Source organism: Osmia bicornis, chromosome 4 (genome assembly GCF_907164935.1).
Source record: "Osmia bicornis bicornis chromosome 4, iOsmBic2.1, whole genome shotgun sequence".
In the NCBI taxonomy this organism is placed as follows: domain Eukaryota; kingdom Metazoa; phylum Arthropoda; class Insecta; order Hymenoptera; family Megachilidae; genus Osmia; species Osmia bicornis.
In genome coordinates this window covers 8,218,434-8,243,657 of record NC_060219.1, presented here as the reverse complement: position 1 = coordinate 8,243,657, position 25,224 = coordinate 8,218,434, and the positions used below count along the sequence as shown (strand labels likewise).

At 41.2% G+C, this 25,224-nt stretch overlaps 2 protein-coding genes across 3 annotated transcripts in view; one reads left to right on the top strand and one right to left on the bottom strand.

Moving 5' to 3' along the window:
• LOC114873275 (N-alpha-acetyltransferase 15, NatA auxiliary subunit) overlaps window positions 1-25,024 on the bottom strand; it is a 32,042-nt gene extending 7,018 nt beyond the window's left edge. Inside the window, exons 1-8 of the mRNA XM_029181443.2 lie at window positions 24,677-25,024; window positions 24,086-24,433; window positions 23,617-23,751; window positions 23,399-23,543; window positions 23,067-23,324; window positions 22,637-22,947; window positions 22,271-22,552; window positions 21,980-22,193 (exon numbers count right to left, since the gene is read on the bottom strand). Coding sequence (XP_029037276.1) covers window positions 21,980-22,193; window positions 22,271-22,552; window positions 22,637-22,947; window positions 23,067-23,324; window positions 23,399-23,543; window positions 23,617-23,751; window positions 24,086-24,433; window positions 24,677-24,733 — 1,750 coding nt within the window. The 5' untranslated portion in view covers window positions 24,734-25,024. The remainder of the gene's footprint in view (window positions 1-21,979; window positions 22,194-22,270; window positions 22,553-22,636; window positions 22,948-23,066; window positions 23,325-23,398; window positions 23,544-23,616; window positions 23,752-24,085; window positions 24,434-24,676) is intronic.
• Window positions 7,231-21,544, top strand: LOC114873274. 2 transcript variants are annotated; one of them, XM_029181442.2, is made up of 2 exons: window positions 7,231-7,744; window positions 17,681-21,544. In XM_029181442.2, the coding sequence occupies exon 2, from the start codon at window positions 17,684-17,686 to the stop codon at window positions 20,849-20,851; it is 3,168 nt and encodes a 1,055-aa protein (XP_029037275.2). In that variant the 5' UTR covers window positions 7,231-7,744; window positions 17,681-17,683; the 3' UTR covers window positions 20,852-21,544. The 2 variants fall into 2 exon arrangements, with proteins under 2 accessions (XP_029037275.2, XP_046141283.1); XM_046285327.1 differs by lacking the exon at window positions 7,231-7,744 and adding an exon at window positions 16,690-16,823.
• Window positions 25,025-25,224: the final 200 nt, after the last annotated feature.

The following is a 25,224-nucleotide window of genomic DNA, read 5'->3' as shown; positions in this document are numbered from 1 at the left end:
AATAAGAAAGGGACCCATGTACCGTACGATCGTGGTTACATCGAGTGGAAAGGCCTTAGATTACGGAGTTGGGATCACGGGCGACGCCACCGGAATGTTAACTTCCCATGGCGGGCTGGTGATCGACGCATGAAAAGAAAAGGCGAGTTTCGACCGGGTCTCTGATGACAAGGCGAACGTGATCGAATCCCGGATTTGCGGCTGCAAGGTCGTAATCCCTGGCCAGAAGAGTGCATCAACGCGTGAGTATCGCGGAAATTTCATCGACAGGATGCTCTTGAACGGATCCTCCTTTGACCGGACCTCGACGCTTCCTTTGTTTCATCCTCTGCCGCGGAACGTTGAACAACTTCTTTCTTTTATTTATAAGCACGAGGTGTGACTAGTATATCGTAATTCCCTTTCCTCCGCTATACACTGAATTCTGATATTCGGATATTTAATGGCACATCCAATGTCTCTAGTAATTTTCTTAATTCTTCTTGATACAGGTAGAACAATTACAAAGGGATTCTTAAAATAGCTCAGTTATTCACGCTAGCGAAAATATGTCAGATTTGGCTGTTAATCGGATTAACATTTTGTTTGGTCGTATTGGCGATAGGCATTCCAAAGGATTCGAAGGATCCGCAAAGATCGGCTGGATTTATTCTCTGGTAACAGAGAGGTCCGGTTTTGACTCCCAACCGAATGGGACTATTTCTGTACCATCGCGTATCATCCTTTTTTTGGTTCATTTTAGCCTCTCGATCGGGCAGAGATTCTTGATGCAAACAGTGGCGTAAGAATTTTTTAATGAAATTTTAGCGCAATAAAATGAATTATCATCGCGAATACCTTGTCTGAATGAATGATTGCTTAATTATCAACCGGACGACTTAATTGTTCGCAATAACGTTGCGTTTTCACGTGTGTTAGGTAAACTTGAAGTTTCTATCAGAAAGGCTGAACGAAAACGTATTTTACGGTACAAGCGGATCGTTCGAGGGAATGTAATCACCGTATTCATGGCTTGGGTCATGAATTACCCCGCCACGTAACAGTTCCTTAGCTATTTTCGCTACAAACAACGCGAATACGAGAAATTGAATGACGAAACAACGGCTGAATATTAATGTTCATTGCCCGTGGCTTAATGTGCATTGTAATCCGAACGGGGAATGCAAAACACACTTGATTCGAATCGTTTTCAACTACTCGCCGGCATCCTGAATAACGAAAAATTACACACGATTATCTATCTAGTTTTTTCTTTCTTTTTTGCGCAACGGACACGCACGGTAAGGCCGATTTTTACCTTTTTTCTCGTCGAAAGAAACACGGGTACAAATTAGACTCGAACGATGATGTATGGTAAAGTTCGCGAGCAACTTCTAAAAACATGGATCAACGTTTCTTCGATTCTTGACTCGATAATTAGGACTTGTTAAGTCAGCGATATAGGGACACTGCAGAGTTATGAGAACACGGTAAAACCAGCTTATTTGCGAGGGACTTGCGTCTCGTGAAAGCGTTACAAATACGGAAAGAAATGAGCCGATACAAGTGGAGGTTACGTGGTATCGTAATTTTTCAAAGAATCAAAATGTTTCCTATTGCGGTTTTCACTTGCATGCAAAACAGTACCAAAAGATCAATCCTTTCCGTGTAAACAACTCGCGATACAATGGAAAAAAAAACATTTCGTTCGTTACGAACGATAAACCGATAATTTATCATCTTATTCGTGTATATAAATAAATGAAGCAAAATATGTTCGTAAAGTTCAAACACCTCTTCTTCCAGAAGATTGAGTACGATTCCTGCACGTTTTAATATTTTCTCTATTTTTTTCCTGCAACATTGCGTGTTATTCGCTATTTTTTTCTCAATTTGCCAATATGGAAAGCGGCCGCAAATGCCTAACCATGAATAGGCAAATTCCGCGAACGGGGAACGTGCGAATACGGAGATTTTACAATTAAGGATACGTTCACCAATAATCGTGATCGATGCATTTTTTGTCATTCTGTATTGCTTCGAACATTTCTATGACGTATACATTCAATATACCGAAACGTCGCGTTTTCCAGGTGGAAAAGAATTCATATGAATTCAATCCTTCATTGCGGAAAAGATAGTCATTCGTCAGATACCGTGAGTCACGCGTTAACACGTTTCCTTCTTAAATATAGTTAGAAACTCGAATACCACTAATCTCAATGTGAAAACTTTCAAGACATCGCACGTCAAATGGCGAGATTCGAATAAAGTCTGACAAGATTTGATTCTTTCGAAGATGAGCTCGAACAATAGGACAGTTCAAGCGCAAAGACGAACCGAGGACAATAATGGAAAAGGCCAAAAAGAAAGGGACACGCATAGAATTCCAACGAAATCACGGCGAAAGCGGTATATGTACCGGTAATATGCAACAACGAGCAATGACACTTTCGCTGTAGACGTTTCTTCTCCCTACAGAAGGTCATTGTACGTGTAAGAACAGACAAGGCACCAGGTGAATTCGTAATGAACGGTGGAACAAGAGCGGCCGTGTTCGTGCCGAATTTCTAATTCCACGAGCGAAAGGGAAAATCGGTCGTAGGAAAGTTCTGCGAACGAACCCGATGAATCGCAAGCAGCACGGCGACGATCGGCGTCTTTTCAACGTAAATTAACATTACAAGTACCAGAGATTTCTAGATAAAAACTACCGAGGAAGTTGAAGTACAACGATCAATCGAGCCTTTCACGAATTCATATTAAACGCTGATCCACTTCAACGACAGTGACCGGGTCAATCGTGACCCAGACCTACGAAACGTGTAAACGAGAAATACTGTAAATATTTTCATCAATTTTTATCTTTTTTTATTTTAATTTATTAATTAGATTATTTTGATTTCATCTGTCGTATAACAATTTCAATTAGTTTATGAATTGTTTAACCAATTTATGCACTGTTTGTTAAACTGGTAGCTTTGACTGAACACTGGTAGCAAATTGTATTTATATCCAGGTCTTTTATGCTGTGTCCATTGCCGTTGACTCAATTACGACAAACTTAAATAGATTGCTTCTAATTACAGCCTAACGAACCATCAATTTTGCATCATTCAACAGCTGATAGTTATCTTAAACGATCTATATCCACAGAAGTAGCGTTGAAAAGCTTTTACCTTTAACAACTAGTAAGCACTATTATTAAATTAAATATCGACGATATATAAAATTAACAAAATTATTGCATTTTACCACAGTCAAACTGTTAAGATGCAATTATTGTATTGTCACAAAAAAAGCAAACGAACTCGGAGCATTTCCTGAGCCGGCGTTGAAGTCACTGAAACGAGCAGAGAATACCAAGGAAGAGCATGCAACTGATGATCTTCATTCTGGTCAGATTCACGTTCAACAATACAACAGCGCAATGTTTCACAAAAGACAAGAGTTTCTTCCCGAATTTCTACGTTCCATAATGGCAACAGAAAGCGAACACGGAAGCAAGATGACACGGATGACCCATTAATCCCGTCATTTCTCGAGTAGAAAAGAATCATTTTTATTATTAACATTTTATTATCGCGCGTTTTATTAGCGACCAAAATTCTTCAGAAACATTCAATCTCTCTTGCATCTTTAAGGGCCTGCAGGGCCGCTTTAATGGCCCCGAGGCTGCATGTGAACTTTGTTTACGACGCACGTGTCATACGTACATAAATTTTTGGTAAAAAATGTACATAATTTCGAAGAAAACACGTCGGCCCTTTAAAGGTTATCTCATCTTTTCAAGTCGACAGGATACAAGGGCCGTGACATCGACCAGTAAAAGGAACAACTTTTTCGCCGTGATCTTGAATTTAATCGGCTCGACCCGGTTCTCAAGATGCGACGCGATAAGGTCTGTGAGAAACTGCATCCTCGCTTTCGTGCAAAATTGCGGGAAAACACGCCGGTATTTTATATTCGATGACAATGGTCGTTGGGAAAAAATATGAAAGAAATAAGAGACAAGTTCAATTAAGACCTTGTACGACAAGGATTGAAAATTTATTGCGTCTCTTTGTTAGAAGTTCGTGTTTAAATCACGGCCGTGGCAGCCACGCGTTGTCTGACGTTTATTATCGTCAAATTGAACGCTGCACGAGGGCGTGTTAATGAGAGAATTATCTGTACAACTCTCAAGGCAAAGGTGCACCGTTGTTTCTCATGGAATTATATAGCGAGGAAAATTTCTCGAGTTTCCCCTCTGTTATTTAGACGAGCGAAGAAAATCAGGAAGCGATGGATTATTCGCGTGAAAGATTAATTTCCCGTCTGAAAATCGAGATGCATCAAGCATCTGCAATAATTGCAATTAGCGAGCTAGGAAATGTACTAACTTCTGATTCACCCTAATCACTTTTCACACCTATGCAAGTAATTTCATCGAGTTGAAAATCAACTAATCACCGATGTCATTCGAAAGTACAGTCATCGAACGTTCTTCAGTGCCAAAGAACTAACCTTGCCGCAAGGCAAGTGTCCAACTATTCGGCTGACCAGTGGATGGCGCCTAAGAATCGATAACACCAAGGTCGTGTGACCATCGTCGACCTTGATGGCACCAGGAATCTCGTTCGCTGAGTCAACCATGCTAGACAACCATTCGGAATAAACACGCATGGCATCCGTCCATTCGGGTTATCGTTGATTTCGCGGGGATAGCGAGACACAGAGCGTTCCCGGGACGTCCTTAGAGCGAACTGTGACTCAGGACGTTCCTGGGAAAAACGTGAATGAACGATCAAGCCTTAAAAATACCTTCTGATCGTTGCAGCCCGGTTGTTTCTGCTGGTTCAGGACGTGCGTCACACGGTCATCCGTCACAGCTCGTGGCTCGACGGTGTCGTCAGAGACCCAGAATACTGTGTCGTCGCCGATATATGGGATGTGACGAAAAGGATCGCACAACGGATGCTTCTGATTCGAGAGGTCATCGTCGGCGAACCAACGGATCGCGGTCGCGTTCGGCTAAATATGGTCGTGAGATGAAGATCGGGGATCGTTAATAATACAACGAGATCCGCGAATAGAGCGGAAGATTTCGGGTAACCCACGTTGGATCGGGTCGATATGGACTCTGAAAGATTGCTTCTTATTTGGACGGACGCAACGGGTGAACACGGTGACACGTGTCGTTTATGTGGATTTATCAGGAGGAAAATTAGTATTAACCCTTAAACAGTGGAGCCTGGGTCAATCGAGACCCAATCTTACAAAATATATACAAGGATAAAGTTAAACGTATGATTTTTAATCGAAAAGATTTTCTACTTTGGAAGAATAAAATTTAGAAAATGATAATAACGTGAAATACAAAGTTAAATTAAAATTAGAGCTCTCTTCATGGCCCGGCGTTCAAAGGTTAAGCTTCAAGCGCTAATACTTGGTAATGAAAATTTGACCACTCAAGGAATGCATCGTCCGAATGACCCACACGCGAGTAAAATGATTGCGTGTCGTTAATGAGAATCTCTGTTCTTTTATATAATACGAGATAAACAGGTGGAACAGGTAGATCTATTACAGCGATGTGATGTGACAATCAAAGCCCTCGAGATGGTATTTATGAATCAAAATTCTTTGAAATATTTCTGCGCCATGTGCAATTTACTTCAGTTACAATGGAAAATACGTACGTATAATAACACGTATTTAAGATACTCAATTTTTTACTTCAATATAATTACAATTAATTGAAATTTATATTTCTTGTACGACTAAACGAGTGTACCGTGACAACTTTCACATAGAATAAAAGAGTATATCTACGTCCGTTTTATTAAAAACAAGATGAAAATCGTGACAAAATTTCTTGAAAATAATTAAACTTTCTCCTCTTTCTCCTATTCCATACTGCAACCATAAAAGAACATACAATATTAAAAACACGTTTTCTTAAAGAACTCGAAACTGGAGTTCGATGAAAAAGGAACCGACATCCCGAAGAAATATATTGATATTTCTTGGAGTTTCGCTTAGCACGATCGTAAGGATGGTTATAAAATTTCTTGAACGCAGTTTCGGCAAGTGGGCCAAACTTCCGCGCACGTTCGTGTTCGTTGCACGTGACAAGAATCGGTAAAAATATTTTTGCGCGTACGTCCGACGGATATTTAGCCCGTTTTGTCAGAGAATGCATCGCAAGATGTCATATACAAAGAATGGCGCCTGCGTGGCGTTTTCCGTGACACAAACTTTTACCTTTAAAAAAAAAGAATGCAGTTTCATTTAAAAAGACCGAGCTGAGCCTAAAATTTCCAAAGATTCTCGACCTACATAAAGTTGGTACTATTATGAAAAGAAACAATGATAAACAGGCGACAATTATTAACCGAGATTAGCGGTCACGTCAATTAACACGCGACTCGCGTTCACGCAAGGTGATTCTTGAGCGACACGATTATTCACGGGCCCGACGTTTCTGTTTCCGTGCTCATTACTACGTTTCAGCGGGCACGCGTTGACAAGATCGCTTGTCAAGCAACTAATAAACCTACGTGCGAAGTGTCCAATGATTTAACAGACACGATACTCCTGGATAATCCGTTCGCGAGATCATCGACGCGTTAATCCTCGCGCTACCCGAGTCCATTGTGTAACAGTAGCAAATTATAAGACAAAGTTTTTGTCATCGATGTAATACAGGGTCATTTCCAATCGTGAGTAAAAATCTTCCGAGATCCAACGATACGAGCGCGGACCATGAAGAAGACCTGTTGCGAATACCTTTTTTATATAGTCACCGTTGGTTAGTAAAAAGCAGGTTTTTCCACATCCATTTCCGTCTACCACGAACGCGATTATAGTATCATTACATCATTTACGTTTTTATTCGGATAACTGCAAGCACGTGCGCGGATATGTTGAATTCTATTTTCGTTTGGATGAAATTTAACTTTTCTCTTTCGACTATTCAATTCGTTAATATAGAAACGTCCGGAAGCATTTTCCAGTAGAAATGCTTGTAACGAGAGGGTTAAAGACCGGGACGAATCGCGAAATGGAATTTCTCCAGGAATCTCGAGGAAGGAAATCAGCTGGATCGAATGGAGTTCGCCGATAAGAGAATAGGATCGACGAAGCAGGTCGAAGCAGGTCGATGCAGGCGGAGGTGGGAATCGCGGGCGATTTTCCAGCGATCGCGGTGACCGATTCCGTCTCGGTCGAAGAGGGAGGGCGGAAAAAGGAAGGGTGAAAGAGGCGTGCAAACGGAACAACACGATCATTCGGTACGGCAGTCGTAAGTGAACCTCGCGACACACACGGTTGGGTATTCGCTTTCGGTGCTCGCTGTACACGCTGCTCGTACCGGAGCCGCTCGACGTTTGTCGCATCCATCCTCCAGATTCTGACGTTGTGTCGTTCGTATACGGTGCATGTGTGTGCGTGCGTATGTGTCAGAGAGTGGGACACTGGCGCAGGGCCAGTAGGATCCACCGATATAAAAGATCTGCGGTCACGCGGACCGCGAGGCTACTCGTTTGCTCATCGTCGTCCAAGTGCAGTGAGCGGATAGCGAGCACGATTTTGCTTTCGCGTGTTATGAACTTGTCTCGGTGAAAACGGTGCCCGAATCGTGGCGCGGATCGAACGGAAAGACTCTACCGGAACGAGGATACATGTGCTTGAATCGCGTACATTCTTCAGATCGCAGAGTAACAGGCCGCGTATTAACACGGAGAAACAAGACGGGCACGAGTGGACGGATACTTAGAATATCGTGAGTTTCATTTTTTCATTTGAATTCCACGTTTAGCGCGAATCGCGGTCGAGGAATGGAGCCGGTTAGGTCAGGGTTAGGTGCTAGGTTTTTCCTTTGAATTCCACGTTCAGTGTCAATCGGTGCAACTCGGGAAAAATGTAATAAAAACAAAGAATTCTAAGTTAAGTGTGACCTATACGAATATAAGAAATAGAATCCTCTTACGTCTGAATATTTCTTCGAATTCGTCGCGAACTATTTCAGTATGAAGAAAGTGGAATCCGTTTTATCACTGACGTAAACTTGTTTTATAACCGAATCACATAAGAATACGATGTTTACACTGGCGATATCAATTGAAAGAATTCAACGTGTATATTTGCACGTGGATGAATGCTGAAGAAGTGGAATAAGACAAAAAAAAAAGGTAACGGAGAAACATTGACGTACATCCGTTTCCTGGTACTTCAATCGTTTTCGATTCACGCTTTTCATGGCTTGTCAGGAAATTTATATAACGGACACCGGTATCGGCATAGCTTCTCGTGAATCATCGTCGCGTAGCGGTTCACGTGCCGCGGACAATTATCGAGGGAAGGCAAAGGATCGAGAGTCCTTGCGTTTTCCGCTATGAATATTTATCGAATCGAATTTTTTTCCCACTTTTTCTCGATCGATCGCGCAACAACTGTTTTCAATCGAGGTGATAAAAAATCGTGTCGGTGGAACGAAGGCACTCGATAGCCTCCGCGATCGAACGTGTAATCATAGATGAAAACCGGATCGAAAGACTCGAATAATGAATGATCGATTAACACGAGCGCGAACAAAGTTATTTCAGATCGTTATGATGCTTTCACCGATCGACGATGTATTAAGTTGTCCAAGAAGTTTTTCTTCCATTAAGAAAATTCCTAACCCTGTAAAAGTACCGCGTAAACCGAAACTAAGGCTGAACTTGGACTCCAAAGGGCGTAAAATGATTACATTCTTTATTTATAAGTTAATAATTTTCGACCCGTAGAATCCAAAAATATAGGTCGTAGCTTTAGGAAATTAGCGGTTTAAAAGTTATGGGTATGTAAAGTTTCGTATTGGCCCGCATAGATGAGCATTCAGCGGCCATTTTGGCGGGATAAATCGAATGTTCCATTTGAAATTGTTTCACACGTATTAGGTTAGGCTAGGCTATATATTTAATGCTTTCGTGAAATCATAATATTGTTGAAATAATTTCTTTCAAAGGGCCTTCATTAAAATATGAAGTTGGTGATACTGATACGTAAGTTCTCATACACCCTGAATGCTAATCTATGCGGGTCAATCAAATGATAGATGGAATCAACATGGCGTCAAAGTAACGTGTAAAATATCCTAAAAACGCGAAACTTTACATACCCATAACGTTTGAACCTGCGACCTATATTTTTGGATTCTACGTGTCACCAACTACTAAAGGGCAATAATTTTACGTCCTTGGAATCCAAGTTTAACCGAAACTAATAATAAGCGATGACTGAAAATTGTTCCACGCGCGATGCTTCCGAGAAATGTTTAAAACTGGCACAGACGGGATGTAGATTATTACTGTACGATGAAAGAGGGCAGATAACATGGAGGGGAAACATTTCCCTGGACCTTAGACGGAAAAAGGACTCGAACTCGTTCGTCATGAAAATCTATGTGCAACGATCGAAATAAAAACAAGTCATTCTACTGTCAATGATCGTCGCGTTCTCACGGGTGTCGTTTGTTCAATAGTATCCGGTCAGTTCCACGTTTCGCGAAAGTTTAGATTTCCGGCAGATCGACGCGTGTGTGGACCATTATTTATTATTCGCTTAATTATCCTTGGGTTTGTCATTAACGCGGCTAAAATCACTGTGCTTTCTATTCACACTTTCACTTTGATACGAGCGCAATTAATGAAAAACGAGAGGGAAAACGCGCGAGTCGTTTTATTTTTGAAACCTGTCGCGATGGGAAATGTTATCGAGATTTCCGAGTTCTCGAGACCCAGATAATACCTCAGCGAATTCCTATGCAAGATTCTGGTATAAATCTTGCGATTTTTACTTGTGCAACTTGCGATACGTTATTTATTGCACCGAAGAAACGCTTTATTTTATTCCCTGAAGCAATCCTGTTTAACTTTTATGATAATTTCAGAGAATTCAAATGTGTGTCAGACAAGCTGTTAAAAATAAAAATTTCAATGTTCTCCATAATTTTCCATAAAACACCGAAGGTATATACATTTGTAACAATTTCGGTGTTTAATTATTTTCAACCTTTCGCGTGAAAAATTCGCCAACTCGTATGTTAATCGCACATAACTCGAAATCAAAATGTAAAGTGTTGTATAATAAAGGCGATAATCTGTCCATGGTCAATGCTTAAGCTGAAATTGTGTACGATCGGAGGGTGCAAACGATGGATGCAAATGAGCGCTCGTTCTCTTTCGATATCCTCGAATTAAACGTGTCAAGCGATGCCACGTCGATCGTCGAGCAATTAAATGAAATTGTGACAAACGATTGTGCCAGTTTCGCGATTACTGCCACTATCAACTCTCCCGACAACCAGTTGAGCAACGGCGTCCTTGTTTCAGCGATTCTAAGATACGCGAACAAGGTAAATTATGATCTAGAAATTCAACTTTTCTCGTGTACACCTTCCAGTTATCATCAGTGGAAAATACTGCAATCGGATAGTTCTCCAAGAACATTCTAATATTCCTCTTATACGTCTTGAACGGAGAGGATCGAGTTGATCGGAGCACCGGAACCGCAACTACTTATCAACTTACGCAATATCGCTCTTTCCGTTGACAGACGAAAAAAGTCATAACCGAGCGCAGAGAAAGTGGCACGACGTCCAGGCCGACGTTAAACCGTGTCTGTTTTGCGGTTTAAACTGTTTATCATCGAGAACAGGGTCGAACTAGTTTCCCAACCGCGTAAAATTTCTGGCTAGATTCTGGCCCGATTTGAAATGTTGCTCTTTCTAGGCTTCCCTGGAAGAAAACAGCGACGTAGAGGAAGCAGGCCACACTGTTAGGAGACTGTGTCGTTTTAGAGAAATTCCACGCGCGTAGCTAATCGACGCGAGCTGATAAGAAACGCTCGAAATAAAACATGGGTCCGTGAATAAATTAACGACTAACGACCGCGGAGTATCGCGTCCGCGATAAATTCTTATTGCGATCCGGGATAATTGGGATCGAGGGAAGAGAAGAGAGGAACGACGAGTAAAAATACGAAGCACGGACCTTGGCACAACCTTCGTCGCGTTCAGCTTTCCCTCTCGTCCAGCCGCGACGGTCCTTAATTGTGTCTATCAAAAGCGCGAGCAGCCACGATATGCAACAATCTCGGCAGGGTCGAGAGCAAACCGTGGGAATGTGCACGTATACGAAACGGAAACGGAACGGAAAAGAATGTACATGGTTCGGTATGTTCATAATTATCATCAGCTGGCTATGATTCATCGTGTTTCACTGTTATCAGCGCGTATAGGCGAACTTTCACGAAACGTACACCCACGGTGCTTGGACTATAATTAACCCTCAAACGGCGGACCATGGGGAGAGGCCCAATCTTAATGTAATTTTTTCTTTAAAAAATTCATGGTTCGTCTCTTTGAAAAAGAAATCGATGGTACAAAGAATCTTAATACGAAACCACCAACGCAGTTCTACATTCCATAATGAATCGAGTTTCCATTGCGCAGCTATCGCAGAAAAAGAGACCTTGATCGAATCGAGGTTTATTAAACGTTTGAAAATCACTGATCGCTGACTAATTGGAAGACAACGGTTAATTGGAATCCTTGGGATCGATTTTTACCTAAAACGAACATCTTTCTGATGCCGAGGAATGACGAAAAGTCATCCTTCTTCTTAAATACATCGCTTTTGTTAAGCGTTTTACCACGAACGAGAACGAATGAGCAAACAGGTAGGGAAATATCGTCCGTGAACGCGCTGATGAAATTAGCAAGACTGTATTTATTGTGCTAATTATTGTATTATGCCTGAAAGATTCATAGTTTCGTAGCGAGTAGTTCAATGTCTAAGAGAAGCGTGACCAGTGATTAACAGCGAACTTTGGAGTACAGATATAGAGGGTGGGTCAAAATGGATGTTGCAACCGGTTGTATCAGCAGTCATGGTCCATACTGTATTAGTTTCTTCGATTCGATCCTCATCGAAGCGAATCATCGTAAGAATTCAGAAAAAAAAGAGACTCAAGGTAGAAGAAATCTGCATATCCTTGCCGCGGTGAAAAAACTTCATTTGTTTGCAACAATAAATATAAGGAAAAATGGAAACAAAATAAGATGATGCTCGTGCAATGAAAAAATTGGGCCGTTAACCTTGTCTGACCAGTGTTGCTTTTAAAGTCGCGATAAAAATGTAAACCGGTATTCGATCAGATACACCCGCCATATATGTTTTGATGCTTCTGCATAATAAATCTCGGAATGTCTTTAATAAAATAACATTGTTGTCCCAATTATGCATGCAAGATCGATCGAGAAACAGCGCCGAGTCAAGGGCAGTTCTTTGGGAGGCTACAGCCCCAGGTCCAACTTTCCAGAGGGTCCTCTTTTAAGCCTTTCATTTATTATATAAAAAAATATTGAATGAAATTTTTATTACTGTTGTCCCTTTTCTTTAAATTTGAATAAATTTCAAAATTTATTAATTAAAAAAGCCGTCGAAGGTTTGATAGTTCCAGGCCCCAGAAATCTTAATCCGATCTTGTCGAGGAGTTATTTTTCTTTAATGACGTGTGCGACCCAAGATGAGTCTGCACATTCGAAAGCATCCGTGCAACAGGATATGCAAATAGCATAGAAAAAAAAGCTTCAAAATATTATTATACCGAATCGTAGGTATAAAATTTTATTGCGCCTAGTTAGAATTGCAATAAAAATTCGAGCATATCTCGCTGAGAATCGCGTAGATTTGAATATTATTATGAGTCACCAGTCTCGTTTATTACGTTGAAACAAACAACAACCACGTCGTGTACTACCGTTAAAGGAGCCACGGCTAAGAAAAGGAGAATAATCCAGCAAGAGTGTCGGGATGAACGAGACGAGCATATTATGCAAGCGAGTTACCTTGCAGAGCAAGCCGGTCAATGCCAAGGTGTTCCACTATGGTCGCAATTACTCGTCTCCTCCGAGCAACCTCATCGATGATAATCGAACCTCCTTCGCCTCGATATTTCGCAGAATTACCAATCATTTTGACAACGATGAGTGGTCCAGTTAAAATGCACGACACCTTGACACGGTGAGCTGGTGTCGGGTAGACTTCATTTTGCAAATCTTCAATTTCATTCGATACGGCAAATGATCGGTGAAATTTTGTATAAATATCTCTTTGTACGAAACGATCATTCGAAAGTAAATGACCGACATACAGTACTATTTATTAATCGACTCAAGAGTAACGGGTTAATTAGGAAACTGGAATTGAATTTAACTTTTTACTTTAGAAAGTCGAACAGTTTTACTTCACGTTTTCGAATCGGAAACGTGCAGTACCTTGATTAAAAGTGAACCTACTCTAAATGCCACGATATCCACTTTGCTGGTCATTGAGACGTACCACTGAAGTTACGGTTTTACGAATAATATCTTCAAAAGTGAAGAATTCAAAATGAAATATTCTGTGGTACGATAACCTGTTATTAGAATAATAATTATCTACTGCTATGTAATACGTAATATGTTCGGTAATAGATCAATCTAATAGAGCAAACAAGAAAGAACCGAACTAGAATAAAATTAACAAAATTATAAGATATTTATAGAAACTGATACTGAAAGAGTGATTATGTAAAATTGAATAATAACGATAGTAAAATAGAAATACAGAAAGAAAGTAGTTACATCGGGTAGGTATTCAATGAAACGAAGTGAATTCGACAGCGAAAGATTTATACAGAGATTGTGAACGGAAGAGAAATGAATACCCTGTTATGGCAAATTAACCAGGCTTAATAAGCGTACATACGCCTTTCGCAAATAAATGGCTACCTCCTTCGAGAAAGACATCTTCTGCACTCGAAGAGTTAAGACAATATAAAGAACTTCTTTAAAATCAAAGGAATAAACGTTCTTAAACATACATACATATAGACATCCGCCGAAATTCAATATGACACTTTCCTTATGTAAAGCGCTCGAACTTCTCTACGAGGGAAACAGATAACCTGGAGTGTACTTTTAAACGTCGCGACAAAGATAAGCAGAACGCTGTGCTGGTTTCAGCTTTCACCGGTTCGTTACGTAAACGCGAGGTTGCAAATTACCCGGCAGATTGAAAATTTGAGAATTGTTGAAATTTTACATGATCAGGTCTAGTTCGGCGTGCGAAGTGCGTCAGTCGAATGCGAGGTGTTAACCCTTTCGGTGCTAAATGCTTCCGACGAGTGGCTCATCTATACACGGAGTACTCTATTATTTTACATCTTCCAACGCTGAAAATTGCACGTGTTCATCGTCTGATATTACTCGAGTACTTAATTACTAGACGCGTTTTACTAGGCGCCTATAGCACTGAAAGGGTTAACAGCGGAACCTGGACTAAACGTGATCCAAACGTACAGGAGTGTATTAACTGTATTAATTTCAATTTTTAAAGATGCGGTGTAAAATATAGAAGATAGAAATAATATGAAATACAAATGAAATAGAAATTGGGGTTCTCGCCATGGTCCGCCATCGGAGATTCGATTAACTCCGTCAAATCAAGACTGGACAACAGAGAACTCGTACGCTGTCATAACACAGGAAGCATAGGTAAAAGAATGACGCACCGAAAGTTGCTCGAAGGGATTAGCACGGCGTTAAGGAATTAATGCTGTTCACCGAGCACAACGCGAAACAAAAAGGAAAGTAGCTGAAAGCGTAAACTCAATTGGATAACGGCCGGAGTCTTGCATGAAACACTCTTGTGTATTACTGGAAACCTAATTCGATCGAGCTAATGAAATCAACGATATTCGGTTAATAGATCAATATTTTTTCTGTTAGCAATCGATTAGCCAGTTCGATGCCGTTTCGTTGCAAATGTGGAACGAGAAGGATGTCCTGCATTCAAGGCCACACGTGGCGATGCTACTGAAGAACTGATTGATCGTGGTTGCCGTTTAGCGAATTTGATTACCGTTGCCGTTAATTTACGGTTCATGGCCTTCTTAACGCGTTCTTAATGACACCGCGTGATGGTGTACATTTGAAGAACGTCGCGTGCGCCGAACCATTCATCGCGTTTCGAGCGTGGCAAATGAAATCTCGGCATCGTTAAGTGGTTACGTACACGAAAGTATTCCAAGAGTATGTATCGAGCTGAAATAGAAGAAGCTCTTCATTTTTGATACCCCGAAAGAAAATGATCTAAGAACTCACGCGATCTGCTCAGAGGCTGCCCTTCCCGAACGTAAAAATAGAGCGAAGGATGTTTAATCCCTGGCCACACCGAGATGGAAATAAACCAGATCATTCTTTCAACATGTTTTATCTGAATGTTCAATCGTAATTCTTTCGAAACTCTTACCGTTTTCATTGGCGTTCTGTTTTTAGACCGTTGCTAAATTCGAAATGGTGTACAAGAAAGTTTGAAAAGACACGTATTGTTGACATTAGCGCAATCTTAGCACGTTTTGTATCGCGAGAAATTCAGAATTTATGACAAATATTTGAAAAAACACGTGGAAGAATTCAATTGCTATGCTTACCCACGTGGCGAATTACATTCAAGTTTCTTGTAAATGATTTTCCACTTACAAGAAAAAGACCACCGTGTTACATTCTCGAAATGGAAAGATCCGAAAGACCTGTGTCAAAGGAAAGAATATCAAAAAGATAGGAGGAAAGAAAGTTCAAGCCGGTTCGACCGCACTTTGTTATTCAAATCCCTAATCGAGTAAATAGTACAAGGGACAATGCGCACGAAAGTGAAAGCCCAAGTGTCGAAATCGTTTTTTCGTTCGACAAAGTTACAAGAGATAGTAGTCGATCGTATCGAACAATCGGCGAACGTGGAAACGAACGATCCGTGGCAACAAGGGTGTTCGCGGAAAAAAAGGGTGCGAATTCGTTCGATCTTCGCGCCAATCCTAATTCACACTTTTTTCCAAATCATCCAACTCCGCGCGTGGGTGAGAAAAACGAAACAGAATCGCGATCGCGTTAATGGCACGAACGTTAGTCAGTGACCACTTCCTCCTTTCTCAATTGGACATTGCCGCTTGGGAAATGGCTCCACCTTTCCGAACGAACGTCCTTGAAGGAGCTGGTGCACCTAGAAAGGTGATGAAAACCGGCCAGTCACGTGTACCATGCCGGTAAGAACGGCTGTGCTCGCCATTTTAACTCCGTCGCGACACGATCAACCGGTTTTCTAATGAATATCTGCGAGTGTCTGTTAAATTGGGACAACCGTTCGACGCATGATCTCGAGGAAAAAGCTGTGCAATCGTGCCTCGAGGGTGAAACGCGTCGACGCGAGATGCATTCTACGCGAGCGGAAATGAGTTTCGCGGAAGACGAACAGCTGACGCTTGAAGGATGAACAGCTGATGCGTTTTAAATCGACTCGACTTAATTCGCAACGTGCTACCAACTGATGGACACGTTCAAAGTCATCTTTTCCGACGTGGTGAAAGCAAAACACGTGGAAACTTGCTCGATAATAAGGGAATTCGAAACCACGGAACTCGGATTCGATTAAACGATCCTTGGAACTTTGGATTCGATTAAATGTTATCGACAGCGTTGTTGACGTTCGATGGAACTATCGTTCGAACTGGTAACCGTTAAACGATGCGAAATATACTCTCGATATACACGGAACGGAATTCGTTGATCTTGATACGAGTCTTTCGGTGATTGAAAAGCGACTCGTGCAAGGAAATCGCGAGTACTCGCGCTGAAACTCTTTTGCTGCGCGCTCGACGATTCGCGGAAGGAGCATATTATTGCGGTTCAATTATAGCAATTGAATGACCAACAGGAAAATTGCCTGGTGAACGATTATCGTTTAGAATCACGAGCATCACGGAAACTAGGGAGAAAGGTACTTCTTTGATAGACTCGCCGTGTGATTAATGTGTCTGGTAATTAAATTCTTTCCAGTGGCTATTTTTCATTCATTTTCGCAGAATTTTTCACAATCCCGACAAGTGATGGAAGTAGATATATCGTGCCAACAGTGACGTCCAAAGCGTTAACTTTGATTTATTCGTCGATTTTCTTAAAAGCAAGAACAGCGAAGCGATAAATTGGAACTATTGTCGGAATCAGGGTATCGGGTTATTGGAAGTTCGCGTTGCTTCCGCGAGATATTAGAATGCAGAAACGTGAGCTTAGGTTTGTTACTCGGTTACAACAAATCATTACGAGTTGTGGTACTCCAGTGACCCGTGAACGTTTGTCGACCGTTCACCGACTGTTCACGAGGGAAAGGCGTGGCCCCCTTCGGCTCCCGCATTCCCGTACTATTGCGATTCGCGTCAATGGAATTGGCGAATTCGTAAAATTCGCCTGTACCCGAAAACCTTGACAAATCCTCGATACCATTCGGCTGATTTTATCGTTTAAATTAAGAAAAAAGTCAATCGGACATTCGTGATTAGGATACGAAATGCCGTAGACCTGAGACAAGTCTGTTTAAGAATAAGAATTACTATTTCCATGCAATAGTTGAGAAAATGTTGTTTCAATGGGGAAAGCAAAGTTACTCCCGTGGAACGGAAACACCTCCGCAGCGTACAAATAAACTTATACTTTCCTTATGTACTCGGCACAAGTCGGTTCGTTTTCTAACTAAAAGGTCGCGTTGAAGAATTATGACACTGAATCGAACGACATTATCGAAAATGATCGTAACGTAAAAGAAGGAGAAGTAAGGAAAAATTTTCATTTCTGTTTCAGACGATGCAGAAAAGAATTCGAGTTCAGAATCTCCTGCTAATTGCAGCAGCGTTAGCGACATGCGTATCAATCGTCGCATCGTCGTCACCCTTGTCGAACAGGGAAAGGAGGCACGTCGGTGTCGAGGAATCTAGTCATCGGCCAAACAAAACGCATCATACGCCGACGGGCCGGAGTTTCAAATCGTCGACCAACAGGTACAACGAGATAACTACGGAACCCGGAAGGAAAGTGACGCACAGACTGATCGGAGGACACCTGAGAGCGGACGCGAAGCATGAGAATGATGAGACGTTCTGGGACGACGGGATTCTTCTGTCGTCAGCCGGAAACGGCAAGGAGGGAAAGCCTAATCGAAAGGACGATGACGACGAGAAAAAAACGCTGTCGCAGCAAGTGAAAGAGGGGAAGTACGGTTTGATACAGGATGAAATTTATGAAAAGCAACCGAAACGACCCGGTATCATCAGTTATCTGGGCAATCCAGAAGTACCAAAGGATACGATTAAAAATCTTGGTGGTCTCGACGAAGATGATATCTGGTTGGCAGAGAACCACGTGCTCGTGTTGAGAGGAGGGAAATTTCCTGGCCACGAGAGCACGCAAAAGGACGGACAGACTTGGCCACCGATCGACAATTACAAAGCTCCGAGAAGACAGGTCAAGATACCATCGAGGCCGAAGATACCGCCGCCCTTTCCGGTACAGCTCACGGAGGGTGGTCCCGTACAGATCATCGGGACGAACGGTACCAAGGATATCGTTAACGGGTCGGTCGACAACAAGAAAGACCCGTTGCTTACGAAAGGATTGTTACCAGAAGATGGTCCGCTCTTCGCCGTTATATCCAACGGAACGATCCTGACGTCCGACCAGAAGAACGCGAGTTCGAACGAAGAAAAGCCAGAATCTCTGCCACCAGGAAATTTTCCACCGTTCTATCACGCGATACCACCAGGCGCGGTGTTTGTACCACCGCCTGTTAATCTGTCGGATTACGACGAAGAGGATCAGTCGATTTATTATCCACCGCCGTACAGCTTTCAGTACCAACAAGACAACACCACCGCGGTGCCACCTGGTCCTCTGGTCCCAGGTATCATCCTCCCACCTCCGCCCGATTTCTTTTCCCCTCTCGAGGATAAGAAATCTACTACGAAGAAGTACACGAAGCGTCCAGGAACCACAACTTCCCCAAGACCCAGGCCTACTTACTTGCCACCAAGAAAACTAACCACGAAGCAGTTCAAGAGTACAACCACCGTGCCAACCACTAAATCGAGATCGTCGATCAGTTTGACGACCAATACCAAAGGGTACGGTAGGACGTCGTATAAGAATTTAACGGACGCTTCTACGCCCAGAATGAAAACTAAGCTTTATATAGAGGTGACGACACCAAAGTCGGATAAACCTACGACCCTTGATAACGCTGAGCTTTACAGCGTCAGTCCTGCGATAGAGAATCAAGTGACCAATCAAGAGAACGTTCAAGAAAAGAAACAAGCATGGCCAGGATTGGTGAGTAAAACGAATCCTATACTGGCTTACTATGCCACGACGACGCAATCCACCTTGGAAAGACCAGTGGAGGTAACGCCAGCCACAGTAAAGAATATCGTTACTACAGACACTCCGGTACGATCTAATAGCCAAGCATCCTACTACTTTTACGAAGAATCGAACGACGAACCGATCGGCACCACCGCCAATCCGTCTTCGTTCTATTACAAAACAACAACGGAATCGCCGTTCTACGAGACGGTAACCAGGCCACGTTTGGAAGACAAGAAGAAACAATACTATAGCGTAGAGACAATTCCGTCGCAAGAAACCTCGAAGGACTACAGTATTAAATTTATCGGTTCGCTGGTGAAAAACTCTGGTCCCGTTCGCTACACCGACTCGACAGTCACGCGAACATCGTCCAACTATGAAACGAGTGGCTCGGCCAGAACTCAGGGTCAACGTATGTTACCTGATCACGCGCCTCTCTATTATCAGACGATATCCGCTCGTCCAGCCGTGCCGGTGCAACCTTATTACACCACTGCTAAGCCGCCGCAGACCTATTACAGGCAAGAGACGAAACCGAAGCCGATCTATCAGTACAGCTTCGAGGCAGCTGATTACTCGAAGCGCGGCGATCATCAGAGAAGCAGGTACCAACAGCACCGCCAGCAAACCAATACCTACGAAGAATATCCAAACGTTAAAGTGAGCAAGATCGGCTACGATGATCATCGAAATGATTATCAACAGGATGAATCGGTGGTCGAGAAACGGGTCAGACCAGAAAGCGTACCGTACAAATCTCAACAACCGATATACACGCCGACCAGTCATTCGCTGATCAGTACAACGCCGAATCCTCATCACGTTTATTACACTCAACAAGACGACAAGTTCCTGGACGAAGTAACGAAAGAATACTTCACGATGTTCGGCAAGAAGATAGCCCATAAGAACTTACCGAGCACCACGCCCATATACCCGAAATCGAACAGTGTCACGGAACGTCCGGATTACAATACGAACACTTACGTGGAGAACAATTACAACACTGCCGAAGCACCAATCTATAAGACACCCAACGTGAAAGTACATTACGGTGATCAATCGCAGAGACCGTATTCCCTCAAGGATGATATTCTCGTCAATTACAGGCAACCCCTTCCCCCTATCGAACCGGACAGCGAATTCATCGCGGTGATAGATCCCAGTCAACAACCACCGAACTACAGATTGGCCGGTAGAGAGGATCAACCTTTCGCGTCAATCCGTGCTTATCCCCCTCAACAACTGGTGAATACCAGGAACGATGCGTCCACGAATTATGTGCCTATCGTGGAGTCACCAGAGGAGATCGACGAGCCATATGAGCAGCTACCGATATCCCTGGCGGACGATATCAAAGTGAACTATCGCGATCCGCGACCTACTATCAATCCGGACGCGGAATTCATCGATCCACTGCCGGTGCGGGACAGCCAAGAGGAAAAGCAAGCAAAGGCCTACTTCGCGTACAGATTGCCAGGCGATGGTGGACACTTTTATTTCCTAACGCCTCAGGCGATCACGCAGAGGCCGGAACAGAACGGCAGACACCTATACTCGAAATCGAGGGGAACGAGACTGCTGAGACGTCGACGGTGGCCGGCCAATGTCTGATAGCATTGGCTGGATTAGGTGCGATGCCATAATAATAAATCGTCGGGGAATGCACGATCGAAATTTCGTGTCGCAAGCACACGAATCGCGACCTACCGTTTATAGGATGTATTTATTATAATATTTACGTGTAAATAATATACGCCACGACTTTAGAATGTAGATGACTATCGACGCCTTATTTCACTGTATCGGATGCTTAATTTATGCGACTTAACTCTCCCGCTTGTTATAGATTGATACAGATGCGATACACGATGCTCGCGTGCGACCAAAGGTACGCGATTGTTCAACGAGCGAACGATCGTCGCGTACTCGCCCGTTGTCTGTGATTAATGAACGAAGTAAACACGTACCGTGTATATAGTTTGCGATTATTGCGTTAAGAAATCAATCGTAGAGCGCAAAATACGTCTTTCTTTCTTTCATAAAACGTTATTCAAGTATTTTATGTTCATTCCCGCATGATATTTTATACGTTCGTTGCGAAATCATTCAAGAAACTGTAAATACGTGTGCGAACAATTTTATATGTAACATGACGTAACTATATGTAACGTTATTTAATTGATGGTATTATTATCGTAGAGTTAAAATTAGAATGTAAAAGATAGATGTTTTCAACAAATATATGACTTGCGATTATTTAAGTTTGAAAATAAATATTTTGAAAATAAAGAAACTTGGAGAGAAGTCTTGTGAATCTCTTTGTAGGAACTACGTATAGCGAACAGTTGCTAATTTCACCCTTTCGCTACTAACGTTTGACGCTCGCTGTGCACTGACGGCGACTTTAGTCACCCGTCCCACTAGACGGTGAATTTCGCGTTCATTTTTAACTTTGGGAGAGCAGAATATTATTACATTGTTATTTCTATAGTTGCCGATTTCTTGTATTTAATTTCTATTTTATTTTATATTACGAGATTATTATTTTGTTATTTTTATTTTTTAAGCGCGTCTGCGTTAGGGTTACTCCGTACTGGCACAGCGCATTCGCGAGCAAGTCTGCCGTAGCGAAAGGGTTAACGTTATACCGCGTATAAATGCGTTAAATATAACTCGAAAGATAGTTAAAAATCATTTGATAAAAATAGAGGATAGGATATGTTACAAATGCAGACTTACCGGTGTCGATTTCTTGGGTTTGCGTTGGATCGGGTAGAGGATCGTCGAACAGCCGTAAATACACTTCGATTGCACATTGCGCTGCCTTAAAGTAGAACGGATGAGATCGTAGCACATCTTCTAACCTTAAGAGACCCACGTATGATCGCAAGGTCATCTTTCTCATACAATACGTATGAAAGTCAAACTGATCTTCTATGATTTCGGAAAAGTGCTGTAACCGATAAAATATGGTTGTTAGCACGGTGCTGTAAATCTTCAGATACTATAAATACGGAATAGAATAATTACCCTATCAACTTCATGACACTTCTTCAATGCCTCCCCATATTTTCCAAGACGTTTATAAGCATTAGCTGCTTCTGTCTGAATCCACATGCACTGCATTTCGTTTAGGTTTTCCATGGCTAAGACTCCTTCTCTAGTGAACTTTCCACAAGTCTCTTCAGCTTCTTTAATAAGGTTTGCGCGCAACATGTACTTGGCACATTTGGAATTAATATATCGATCTGCAGTGTCTAATCCTTGTGCTTCGTCCAACCATTTATAAGCCTCTTGGACATCGCCGGCATGCTAACAATCGTCAAACGTATACGTATTATTGAGAGAATTTTAATGAGAAATTTACAATAAAATTTATATTTAAATAGAACTAACCTTATAAATGCGTCCTTTGGTAACGAAAAGTTCTATAAGTGTAGGAGTATGTTCTATGGCAGCATCGATTTCATTCAGTGCTTTTTCTGTAAGTCCAAGATGATCGTAATGTTGTGCTAAATAATAATAAGTCCACAATAATGCCGAAGCTGGCTCGCGTGGATTATCTCTTTCTTGATCGCTAAAATGTCCGTGAACCTTCAACGCTTCCTTGTATTCCAAAACTAAAGACTGTATAATATCAACTTTCGGTTGATCGCTATAGAGGGAACGAAGGTTTACAAACAAAGGTGGTACACCTTTATGAAGACCTGCGACGCAAGTAAAATTATTTACATTTTTACTTCACCACCTAACATTCTGTTAAAAATGTATAGAATAATACAGCGCAATGTTAAAAAAAAATTCACGATGGAATCGCGAATCGTACCTCTTCGTAAGTACCGATCAACTAATGTTTTAAATTCATCTCCTACAGCACAATTTAGTTGTAAGCGTCGTGGCGCTAGCGCTCTAGGAAACAGTTCCTCGTATCTTTGGAGCATAGCTAATGTTTCATCAGGTTTAGTATGTCTCTCAGCCTCTGCTAGCCTAGCATAGTATGTTGTATTTTCAGGATTTATATTTAAAAGCTCCTTATAAACTTGTGCTGCTGCTGCATATTGTTTTAACTGTAATCTTAATTTACCTGACAAAACACACAATTAGAAAGAATTAAATTAGGCATTTAACATTTTATAAAGAAGAAAACCTTTAACTCACCATATGTTTCTTTCACAGTAACTTTATCACAAATTTGATCACTATATTTATCGAGATGTTTCAATGCTTGTTCACATTCTCCTGATTCTTGGATAACCATGTTTTCATACAACAACAATTCACTGTGTTCATAATCATAACAGATCTGTACATTTTATAAGTATGTTAGTATAAATTTTTTCAACACAAGAATACATATTTAACAATAAAATGCATACCATTGGAGAATTCCTAAATGTATCTAAAATTTTAAGTGCCATTTCATAGTCTTTTAATAAATGATATGAAATAGCAAAACCAATCCATGAAGCACGTTGTGTAGGACGTAACATAAACAATTGATATCTTGTGTCCTGCAAAAAATATACATATTGTTAGTAACATAATATTTAATTAATGGCATGTAACGCATAAACAGAAATATTCAATTTATGAAACATAATATGGATCCATTTTTAATTAATTTTTGTTTATACATTATATAATTTGAAGCTATTTATTCAGTATTTGTAACATTATGCAATATTATTTATGTACTTCAACGTATATACATAGTAACAAATTACACAATTACTATTCGATAGAAATGAGGTTACTGACATAAATTTGTAACATATCAATGTAAATGTTATTATGAATGGTATAAGAAGATAAACAGAAATTGAATTGCTTATGTTAATCACTTACTTTGTAGCCATCCAGATCTCTCATTTGAATTTGAAGCAACGATAAGTCCCTAAGAATTTGAATGTTATCTTTGTCCCATTTAAGGGCATTTCTATAACACTTGATAGCTTCATCATATTTCTTATCCGAGCGTTGTAAAAGTCCATAAACGTGCCAACAAACATGAGACTGCAAATCATTCCTGAGACCACGCCGTACATGATCATATGCTTCTTCCTTGCGACCTAAGCAGTTTAGAGTCAGACCTTTCATTGCCAAGGTCTCGCCATGTTCGCTAAATTTCGGGTTTGATAAAATTTGCTTTGCAAACTTTATCCCATTTTTATATTGTTTGTGTTCGTAACATCTCTGTAAAAAAAAACATAAATACGTTTCAGAGTACTTGAACTAGGTAGCATTATGGATAATTAGAAAAACCATATAAGACATCGGGGGTTAATTGATAACGTTTGTAAAATTTATTTGATCTATGGTTGCCAGTGAATTTTTTGCAATTTTTCAAAGAATGCTCCATCATTACAGCATGATGAATACTCCTATTAGCCGGAGAGTGGGGTCCAAAACAGAGTATTTTGATTGCATGTTACTCACCAGAATTCGTTTAAACAAGGCATTTTCTTTGGGTGGCAAAGGATTGCTGGAGGGCATTTTTGTATAAATACAAAAATATACAGCCTTTTCCACCCAGTAAACTTAATTTTCACCACAAAACCTCGTGGCCACAAACGAAGAAGTCGATCTTCGATCACGTGATCATCTGCGATAATGTTGTTCCGCCGGAAGTTCTAAAGCCACGGTGCCGCACACTTTAATATAATCTTACAGGTTTAACAAATCTGTTAATAACAATGATCTGTTCTTTTTGCACGCTAGCGATTATATTACGTTTCTTCTTGATACGTTCGATGATTTTACCTTTTCAGGAATTGCATGAAATACATATTTTTAAGTAGTGAGAACCAACAATACTTAAGGATAATCTCCATCAAGTTATGAAGTTCTGCCGTGAACATCATTGTTGCATTATACAAAACATTAGTACGGTTGTCTATTGAGTATGTGTTCCATGAATTTTTAGAAATAGACCTTTCACAATTAATATTTAAATTATTGATAATATTAAATGGTATTTCCAAATC